The following is a 10,954-nucleotide window of genomic DNA, read 5'->3' as shown; positions in this document are numbered from 1 at the left end:
GGGAGGCGGTAGGACTTGGACCCGTTCTGGGCTCCACCAAAAATTATACAAGCCTCCGTGCGTGTGGCTGGGCTGCAGGCTGACAGGGCCCCGCAGCTCCCTCCGCCGCCGGCCCAGCTTCGCGCGCGCCGAGTCCTCCCAGCCTGCAGGGGGCGCGGCGTCACCCTCCCTGCGCGCCGTGCGCTCCGCTCTCTGGCCGGCCGGCCGCCTCCTCGCTGCGCGCGAGCCGCCAGGCCCGGCCCGGCCCAGCCCAGTCCAGCCAGGGAGCGATGGCGGCCTCGGTGTTCTGCTGCCTGCGCTGGTGCGGGGACGGCGGCGCCGGGCACATCCCGCTGAAGGAGATGCCCGCGGTGCAGCTGGACACGCAGCACATGGGTAAGGGGGCGCGCGCCCCGCCCCGGGCAGGGACCCCCGCAGCACGGGCCGGGGGACGCCGGCTCCGGTCCGCTGGGGCTCCGTGTTCGGTCCCTCCAGAGCCGGGCCGGGGGCGCTGGGTCCGGTCCGCTGGGGCTCCGTGTTCGGTCCCTCCAGAGCCGGGCCGGGGGCGCTGGGTCCGGTCCGCTGGGGCTCCGTGTTCGGTCCCTCCAGAGCCGGGCCGGGGGCGCTGGGTCCGGTCCCCCCGCCCCCGTGTTTGATCCTGCTGCAGTTGCCGGGCTGTTTCCCTGAGAGCTCGGGCTCGGCCAGTCTCCCCAGCTCTGGGGCGGGGTTGCACTTAGCCCTCGCCCCATGATCGCCAGGCTGCCCTCGCCCCTCTGCCTCACACCGGAGGGTCAGCGAGCACCAAGTGTCACCGCCTTCTGCAGTTTGACACAACAGCAGCTGTAGCCAGGGTTTCTTCGTGGTGTGAGATGGGGGTGAATAGTGAGTGTTTATGTAGCACTTTAGATTCATGATTATTATTATTATTAATTGTAGGGTTGTGGTGCTTTCCTGGCAAATAAAAGACAAGGTGCCCCTGCTTTGAATCTTACCGTTTATCTTGTTTATTTTTTCAGTTACTATATTGTGCCTATCAGATGTCTTTAGTTCCATGTACATGATAACATTTTAAAAACATACGTCATGGTGATCGTTAACGGGGCTAGAAAATGATATTTAGAAGAATTTCCCCCAAACCCTGAGGGTTATCCCCACTCAGATGACCCCATTAAAGAAGAAGCCTGACTGAATAGTTAGGTTTTATAGTATTCCATAAAGGTGACCACACTCAGGGTCTGTCAGATCAACAAGGCACCAAATTCCACAGTTGATTTGCTTTCACTGAGAATGCCCTGTCCCCAGATGTGCCCGATCTGGAGACATTCAGCTTGAGTATTTATTATTATTTTACATTTATATTGCAGTAGCACCTGCCAGATTGGGCCTGATTATGCTAGGCACTATACAACTATATGACAAATGACAGTCCCTCCCCAAAGAGCTTACAGTCCAAAGTGATCTTAGTTATATAATTGTGAGGTTATGGCACAAAAAGAAATGATCTCTAAGGCACACAGAGCCTAATAAAAGACTAAGTCAAAAACAACACCTTGTGTTTCATTTGGAAAATAATTGGAATTCCGTAGTCTCTGAAGTACTTGTGTAATATGATCCCAGCATGAAAATGTTGCTAAATAACCAGGCAGCAGTATTCTGCTCTAGGTTTAGTTCTAAAGCTTGGACTATAAACTGCTGGTCTACTACTATGATTATGTTGGTTGGGAAGTGATTATTTATTTATTTATTTTTTACTGACATTGGTAATGGTACCTTAAATTACCCTTCCCATATAGGAATAAACTATACCAGTATAAGCCATTTTTTACTGTTATAACTGTGTCCACGCAAGGGTGTGTTTGCTGCGTTAACTATATTAGTATAGTTAAAGCAGTACAACTTTTGTGTGAAGACCTGGGTGGAGTGGTCTTTCGGTGTAGTCCCACGTAAAGGGCATTGCAACAAACCAATTTACAAAGGCTTACTCCTTGCCAAACAAATATTTAAAAAAATCCTCTTGGCTACAAAACATCCAGACACCCTCAGAAATTATTGGACTGGCTTTTGAGGACTCTGTCTTGTCTGTGCCTATGCTGACAAATGCTTATTAGAGCTTTCGAGCTAAAATCTTCCACGGGAAAGTGTAGAATTTAGCAGTTCAATGTTATGTTGTGTGTGCTGGCAGTTACCTTTTTAAAGGAACCTCACAATCAAACCCCTTAAAAGGAATCTTACTATTGATTAATTCTTGGTGACCACAACTTGTGAAAAGCATTCTGTGCCTATCCTTCAGTTCTAGACCAAGAAAAGGAGGTGGTTTAGAGAAAGGCCTGAGCCCTGCATCCCCTTTCTCATAGTGAGTGTCTTTCTAATTAAATGATTGTAAGCTATGCTGCTGGGATATTTGAGGAAATGTTGTAATCAACATGTTGCCTTAAAGCCTGACAGGAGAAATTAAAGAATATAGATTTTAAATAGATGAACTTGTCGTAGAAATTTCTGTCCGTTCCAGCTGAGGAATAAGGAGAGACGGACACAGCTAATCAAGCAAGGAGCCCCAGGAGGGGCGATCCGTTTATTTCAATTGCAATTGGGTTCGAGCTCATAAGTCGGCAAGAACCCCGAAAACACTTACACCAAAGCATTATATTCAGTTGACTATAATAATCTATCGCTCCATAATTGGCCAAAATTTGCTATCATTACCACATAGTTAGCAAGCTACATGTATCCGCCCCTCTTGTGACCCCTTATTGTTCATCTACTTGCCCCCCTCCACACACACACACGTTATTTGCAAACCAAGCAGTTAGTTATCTACAGGAGGCAGGCACAGAAAGTTCCACTGTCTCCAGGTTTGGAGTTTGGTTACATTTCCTCTCAAAGGAACTTCCTGAGTTAAGACTATCTATAGCTAACGCTGCATATCTCCCTTCTTTTTTCTCCCATGTGTACGTGACAAATTTGCCCCCTGGCAGTTAAGTAGAATAATTTTATTTCAAACTCTAGCTGAAAGATGAACTAGCCTATAAACACATCCTTTCTTTACTTGAAAGCACTGCACAACCTAATTCTGATAGATGAATGAAGCTCTTACTTGGTTGAAAGAGAAAATAGTTCTTGTTGTTCTTGGGGTTTTAATGTATATCTCCAAACTTAAAAAAACAACATTTTTTGAAGTTTGTGTATTTTATTTGTGTATGCAGGAACAGATGTCGTCATTGTCAAGAATGGCAGAAGAATATGTGGCACGGGGGGTTGCTTAGCCAATGCACCTTTGCATCAGAACAAGAGCTATTTTGAGTTTAAAATCCAATCCACAGGTTAGTTAGCAAAATTATTTTCTACTTTAGATTGGTATTTGAGATTTGACTACAAGCAGGCAAAGCATCTGCATCTTTGGTAATTAAGTGCACTGCATCTTTGGAGTACTACAATGAGAAATAACACACTTTACAAATATCAAACTTTTGTAAGAAGCTAAATTGTCATCTTGTAAGAAAGAGATGTCATTTTTCTCTTTTGCTGCTTTGATTTATTAAAAACAACGGTAAATGAAATTACTAGAGTTGCCAGTATTAAAACACTACCATGTTTGAACACTCTTGCATATATGTTTTTTCAATAAACATAATTTAGAGCTACTTTCTGCTAAATTAATTAATATTTATATCGCATTATGAGCATGTAAAATACTGTGTATATAGCTCTTGTACTTTTTGTCCAATAATATTTACTCTCTGTCTACATTTATTTGCTATTTTAGTACGTATCCAGATTCTTCTCCTTTAGCTTCTTGCAGGCCATTGTGGGAATGATTCTGTGTTTAGAAATGCAGCAGAGAACTCGCAGCTTGGGGGTGAGGGGCTTAATGTGGTTTTAAGCCACCTTTGTGTCCTCCCAGTTCTGGGCTGCTTCCAGGACTGAAGCACCCCCAGCGTAATTTAGACAGCCCCAGGCTGCCATATGAGCTGCTGCATTGTCTGAAATCACCGGTGTGTATATTCTGTGGCCCTGCCCCCGGCATGGCCCCTATGCCAAGGCTTGCAACTGAATCCTCAGAGACATCCTTTGGTTATCTTCTGCAGTTCCTTTGCCCCAGGAATCCTCCCCCGGTGAGAACTGCTGCTCTAGTCATTTGGTGTAATAACTGGGTCAGAGTGAGGGCTAAGACTTTTACCCCTTAATTTTTATATTGATGGCTAATAAAAGAAAAACACTAAGGTACAGCATGTTTTGGAAGGATATTTTTAAGTCTGTCTCAGCCTAGTGAATGTAATTGCTAATGCTTTTCAAATTAAAATTCACTTGTGCTATTGCTGTCATTGGGGCACACACTTGGAATATATCCCTTACTCTCAGTCTGAGATTTCAAAAGAAACAAACAACAGTATTCTCAGAATATCATCATCATATTTTCAGGGGTTTGGGGTATTGGAGTTGCAACCCAGAAAGCAAATTTGAATCAAATTCCACTTGGTCGAGATGTGCATAGTTTAGTGATGAGGAATGATGGAGCTCTCTACCACAACAACGAGGAGAAGAACAGGCTGCCAGCTAACAGCCTTCCACAGGAGGGTGACATTGTGGTGAGTTTCCTTAGTTCTTGTTAATGTAAATTTGTCACTGTGTCTGAATAGTTCAGCAATAGATGTTTCTGGGATTTTCCAAAGCAGGTTTTGCTGTCAGCACCGATGCAAGGCAAAAGGGAATACAGTGAACCCTTGTTAAAGGCTAGCTTTCCATGCAAACAAGCAAATTAAACACAGAATTTGATTGAAGCCCTGAAAAGTCAATATCTGATAAAAGGATTAAACCTATTAAATTAATATGCTTACAGTGCATCAGAAGGTAATATTCAGTAGGTATTGACTTGTAAAAAAAATGTAGGCTTATTAAGTGAGTATTTCTAGTATTTCATACTGAAAAACATTATAGAACAATGCAACCCTTCAGAATTGTAATCATTTAGTAAAACACAGTTATGTATTTATCGTGAGGTCTTGTGCTAATAATGCACCCTAAGTTAGGCATGTTCCTTTCTCACTGTCTTTTCTAATCCACCTCACTAGCAGGGGCATAGTTAGAACAAAATTTGGCTCCAGTATTTTTTGGGGAGTAATGGGTAGAGGAAAGGTCAAATATTCCTTACTTCTTTTCTCCCCAACTATCTCTCCCTTTCATAGATTTTTCCATCCCCACACACCTTTTCTGGAGAAGTGAGATAGACATGAAGGGGCTCATACCCTCTTGCCTGCCCTCTTGTTCATCAGAAGTACACTGGCCCTTTAAGTGTTTGCTCTCCTAGCCTTTCAGTTCAGCTCCCACTATCCTCAGATCCTTATGCTGTCTTCCTCCTAGGCGTGGCAGCAGGCCCTTACAGAGTCCAGTCTTCCTGCTACCTCATGGTGTGCAGGAGGAAGGATACCCATTTAGGCTGGCAGGTTTTCCCCTGCAGTCTCACCTCAGTCCTAAAGAGGTTTCTAGTCCTTCTCCTTCAGTGGCTTCCTGCCAGTTTGCTGCTGATGCAAGGTAGTCCTGTGCCTGGATTGCTTATTTCAAGTGTTGCAGGTCAATTAGCCACACCTGGGGAAGTAGCTATTCTGTCCCTTTAGCCCTTAGTGACTGTGACAGAATGGATTTTATATACCCCATCACAATAGTGCTTCATTGCTACCCACTGCTACTAGGGTTGATGAATTTGCTTATAAACTTGACAGGGGGCTGTCACCGTAGAGATCCCAAGCTCTTTGTGGCTGGGCTTCCCTGTTCAAAGATGTCCCAGAATGCACTGGAGATCGAGATGAGGTTGTACCCAGGGAGCATAAGAGCTCTTTGTTGGTTAGCATGCAGAGAGAGTGGCCCTAGCAGCCTTGGAGGAAGATTTGTAGCAAAGGTATTGGGGATAAAGGGGTTTTATTTTTAGCCAAGCTGGGATACGATTTAGAAAAGGGAGAGGAAATTAGACTGGGGATAGGGAGAGAAAAAATTGTTGGAAAGACAATTGAATGAATGAGAGGGACTTGGGACTCTGTATGGATCATGCTCCCTCTCCCTCCTCAACACTCCTAAAATATATTTAAAATTACCCTGTATATTTAAAGGGGTCTACTGTATTACTAGTTTTTTAACATTATTAGAATTTTTTTTAAAATACACGGAAGTGATCAGATTAACATTGTTTCTAATACCAACTTTTTCAGTATCTTTTATTAATTGCTGATGTTTGTGAGTTTCATGTACATAGATTATTGCCAGGTGTCTGAAGTTTAAAAAAAAAAAATCCCCTGGTGAGATGGTTTGCTTGGAAGAGCATCTTGCTGTGTTTTAGTCTCTTTAAAGGCTCACTCAATCTATTTAGTCTGCAAAGCTGAAGCTAAAACACTTGAAGGATAAGAAGTAACAAATTCATTACTTTGCTAACTGCCTGAGCTCTGTAAATTCACAATTTGAACTATGTTGGTTAGCTTCTGTTCGTCAAATAAGTGGATTGTTATTGCTGCTGTTCCCTGATTGGCTAAGCCTGCAAGCACTTCTGGTGCTTGCGAGTTCAAATATAATTAAATATTCTTAATTATTGACTTTTTAAGTGTCCGGAAAAATGGTCTAGTGAGTTCTTTTAGGAGACTGTGGTTTATGCCATCATATTAGAAACTGACCATTGTGTTCAGCTAGACTAGCTGTAAAAAGAAATAGTAGTAAACATTCTCACATGTATCAACTTGATGATCTTATGTTAATATTTCCTGCTTTGCCTTATAGGGTATTACCTATGACCATGTAGAATTAAATGTATATTTAAATGGAAAGAATATGCATTGTCCAGCTTCAGGAATCAGAGGGACTGTCTATCCTGTAGTATATGGTAAGTTGGGTTCTCAAACTTATTCAATGTGGTCAATCTTAATAGCAATATTCTCTCAAACCACCTATCCTACTCCCAATGATGTGGCCCACCTGTCTTCCCAGTCACAATCGAACAGTATCCTTTGGCAACTACAGCAATTGGTTATGGAAAAGTAATATTAGGAAAGTATCAGTATATATTTTTCTTCTTTCAGTGCAGTTTAGTAACTGGAAACGAGTACCACCACCTAGCTGTGGACCACCAGTAATGGGTCCACAGATGACAGCTAGGGAATTACTGCAGTTAAAACAAGTCATGTAAACATACTGTCAAATCATCAGGTATTGATAAAGCCACACAAGGTTTTGCTGACTCACCCGCAGATAAATGGGTTAATCCAATTTCTCTGTGAAGTTTGTATTTATGCCCCCTCTTGCTCATGCAATACTAATGCAGTAGCATTTCAATTTTTAAGTCAGATTTGAATAGGATGTACATTTTTATTATTTTTCATTTTTATAGAGATATAAACTTTAATGTGGTAGCATCTTCCATCTCAAAATACTTCACAACTGTAACAAATTGATACCAAATGTTATATAGAAATCACTTCATCTCTCAAAATGCAGCCATCTCTACAGTGAATCATGGCAACTGCATTGACAAAATACATTAGCACAACAGTTTTGAACAGGAAACAAATATCATATCCAGTCTGCTTAGGCAGCTTAAGAAAGAATGTATTAATTTTGTGAGTTGGAATTTGGCCACAATGTGAGTTAACCCTACCTTACTAAAATTCCAAGGTACTCTTTGCAAATCCTAGGTACGTAGGAATTCTGATTGTCTCATCTGAAACGCTGCACCTCCGCTTGCACAGTGCCTCATCCCACCCTGCTGAGGGATTGGTTCAGTACTAAGAGAGAAGAGTACCACTGATTGAATCCCCAATATTACTACTATTTTTTTGTAAATCTCTCATCCAAGTACTGACCTATCCCAAACTTGCTTAGCTTGTGAGATGTGACAGGACGATAGTACCAAGTGGTATGGCTGCTTATTATTTCATTTCATATTTCATAATGAACTGTTGGCACGTTTCTGTGTCTGTCTAGACACTTTCTTAATACTACGCTTTCTGAATGAAACAATTTAAATTTGCTTTGGAAGTTCTGAATGTTACAAATTCAGGTGCCAATTTATCCCCTTTAAAACTGTTACAGTGAAGATTATTTCATATTGTCATTTTGTGTTATTTACCACATGGTGGCATTATTACAAATGGTTGCGCAAACAGGAATAAAATACTTGCCACAGTTTTATTCCTATGAACATTGTATTATTGGGATTCTGGCTGCCAGATACCACATTGGTGAGAATGGGAGAACAGACTTTTGTTAGGTAGCTAACACGTCATCTTCCCTTTGCTTTGGAAATGGAGTTACAGTGGAGAGAATTTAGACCTCAGGAGTAGGTAGCTTTCATAAACAGTCTACTTGCTGCAGCAGGAACTTGGGCTCCCTGGTCTTCTGTACCTTTTTTTTTAAAACTTCCTCCTCCTTTCTCCATGCCTGATCCCACACCATTGAAGTTTTAGGCTTGGTTGTGAGGTGACTTTTTATTGCCAGACTCCCTCTCCTGTCATCATCCTTCAAGAGCTGACATAAATTTCCAAGAATTTCCATGTTTCACAATGGATTAGTTTATTGCTGTAACACCTGATGATTTGCAAATTACATTCAGGTGACACCTCCATGTTATAAGTTACAAGTAATAAAACCCTTAATTTAATGCTATGTATTCATAGGCATATGAAAGGAGAAATTACTCTCAACCATTTCATTTATTAATGTTTCATACCAGAATCTTAGAGATTTTTAAAATAAACTCAGTACAGAAGGTAAATGCCGTCATGTTTGGGAACTTAAAACACAAGTCAAATTCAAAGTTGCTTCCTTCAGCAGCTGTACCCTGGACACATCTGCACAAATATTAAAGTATAAAGTCAACACCACATATAACAATACAAGATAGTACTTGTGAGCTCAGTTAAGGCTGCTGTGGGAAAAACCGAATATCTTGACTTCAGGATATCTAAATTCTTGACCAAAATATTGTGTTTTGGGTTTTTTTTGGGGGGGGGGGGGAGGATTGGCATTGATATACTGCTGTCACATGAGGTGTGGCTTAGAGGAATGTTTCTTTTAAAGACTCATTAACTAAATGGATCTGATTTTCTGAAGAGCAGTGCTACACTATGTATTATACTTCATGTGCAGCTTTAGTGAAGTATTGCAGCAGTTAATGATCTGTCAGAATTTCCATTTTAATCCTAATCCTCCACTTAGAATTAGGCAGAAAGTCTCACGGCAATATTATTGTTTTGAAAAATACTGATTTATTTTTAAAATCCAGGTGTCTAAAAATAACAATCAAGCGGGGTTCCGATGTCATAACCTAAGCAGATGGCTTGACACCAAGCAGGGGAATGGGAAGCATGCCATAGAGATGCATCCTCTTTCATGTCTCATCATAACCATGCTTGGCCTGTGGGCTTCCAAAGTAGTGGAGGGGAAAATGAGGGCCCTAGAAGTTGAGGAGAGTTGCTTTAAGGCTTATTAGCATGCTCAGTAAAATAAATAGCAACATTTTCACTGATTTCAGCAGAGTCCTTTGCAAATTGAAGTATTATGTAGGAAATAAACTTGTTTTGGCCTGCTTGATTGTATTCTAGGATCTTTTCTACAGATTAACCAAGAAGATCTTATTTATCTCTACTGCATGGATGTAACTGATATATTGGAGAATATCCTTTGTGTTTCAGTCATTGTGGACACACAATGTATTGATGTATATAATCTAATTTGGTGTAATGTATAGTCAAAATAAATGCTGTTCTCCTCTAATTATTTTTCTCTTTGCTTCTGTCCTACAGTTGATGACAGTGCCATCTTGGATTGTCAGTTCAGTGAATTTTATCACACTCCTCCAACAGGGTTTGAAAAAATACTCTTTGAGCAGCAAATCTTCTGAACGTCCTCATACTGAAAACTTGCACCCCTACACTGTTACAAAACCTTTGCCATCTTAAATAAAGCTTCACATTTACCTGTAGGAAACACATCTGTATTTTTTAGTAAAGTACTTGTGACTGTTGTCTGAAGAACCAAAATGTTAACTGCAACACCAGAAAATTGTGTTACAAATGGTAGATTTTGACAACCGTTTTGTGATGTGAAAATCAGTGTTTTGGGGCAGTTTTTTCTGATTTGTATTTGATGCAAATGGAAACTAAAGGGTATAATTGCCACAGTATTAAATGAACTTTTGGTTTCAATTTGAGCTTTATAAAGGAAATAATTCATATGCGTGACAGTATGTTTCCATAAAGTTACGGGGTAGATAGTTCTCATTGTGATTTTTCCTATTCCTTCCCTCTCAGAAGTTATGTACCTTGTAAAAAGAGAGCACTGTGCTAATAGTCTGTTTGGATTGCAATGTCCTTGTTCTGCACAATGACTAATGATACGATTGGCAGCTAGATTTTGTTTTTTCTTTTGAAACATGTAACCTACCCATTTCTAGTTGTTAAACAGCTAATATTTCTATTGAGTTTATATAAATCTCATCGCTTTTCATTTGCTTTAAGGGTGACAGAATACTTTTTAGTAACAGTCAAAGTATTATTTTCTTGTAGGTAAAAAAGCAAACCCAGACACCAGCTGTATTTATGAAGACCATCATGCTGTGTTATTCTGGTGGCAGAGTAGGTACAGATTGTTTAACTGTGATGTACACAATGGCAGGGAAGGGATGTTGGATATTCCGATGAATCTTTACATCTAAACTGTAAATCAGATTATTCTTTATGGAATATTTTATTTAAATGTTTTTTTTCTGGAACCAGTAATAAAATGAATAATGATTAACATGCTGTTCTAAAACGTGATTCCGATAACTATAAAAGATCAGGTGATTCTTTTCTTGTCATGTATGCAGTATGCTTTCTAGTCATATTTTTTGGAAAGAAAACCTTTTTGTATATCCTGATGTGTGTGTGTGTGTGTGTGTGTGTGTGTTTAAGAACTTTTAGTAAGATATTTTTTGGCTGTCCATGGACTAACGCATTTA

General features: G+C 40.7%; 1 protein-coding gene across 1 annotated transcript; it reads left to right on the top strand.

The window, feature by feature from the left end:
* The first annotated feature begins 231 nt into the window (after positions 1-231).
* SPRYD7 (SPRY domain containing 7) lies at positions 232-10,752 on the top strand. Its single transcript, XM_065404194.1, has 5 exons — positions 232-375; positions 3,183-3,299; positions 4,399-4,565; positions 6,739-6,841; positions 9,759-10,752. Exons 1-5 carry the CDS (start codon positions 270-272, stop codon positions 9,854-9,856), a joined length of 591 nt encoding a protein of 196 aa, XP_065260266.1. The 5' UTR covers positions 232-269; the 3' UTR covers positions 9,857-10,752.
* The last annotated feature ends 202 nt before the right edge of the window (positions 10,753-10,954 follow it).

Source organism: Emys orbicularis, chromosome 1 (assembly GCF_028017835.1).
Source record: "Emys orbicularis isolate rEmyOrb1 chromosome 1, rEmyOrb1.hap1, whole genome shotgun sequence".
Classification (NCBI taxonomy): Eukaryota; Metazoa; Chordata; order Testudines; family Emydidae; genus Emys; species Emys orbicularis.
Note: the sequence above shows the minus strand (reverse complement) of the source record. Positions and strands in the feature narration are given on the sequence as shown.

Bases quoted from the DNA above. Each gene is read 5' to 3' on its own strand.
- SPRYD7 (XM_065404194.1), top strand. From the start codon at position 270: ATGGCGGCCTCGGTGTTCTGCTGCCTGCGCTGGTGCGGGGACGGCGGC. The intron at 376-3,182 runs GTAAGGGGGCGC...TTGTGTATGCAG, and splicing joins GCTGGACACGCAGCACATGG to GAACAGATGTCGTCATTGTC. The intron at 6,842-9,758 runs GTAAGTTGGGTT...TCTGTCCTACAG, and splicing joins TGTCTATCCTGTAGTATATG to TTGATGACAGTGCCATCTTG.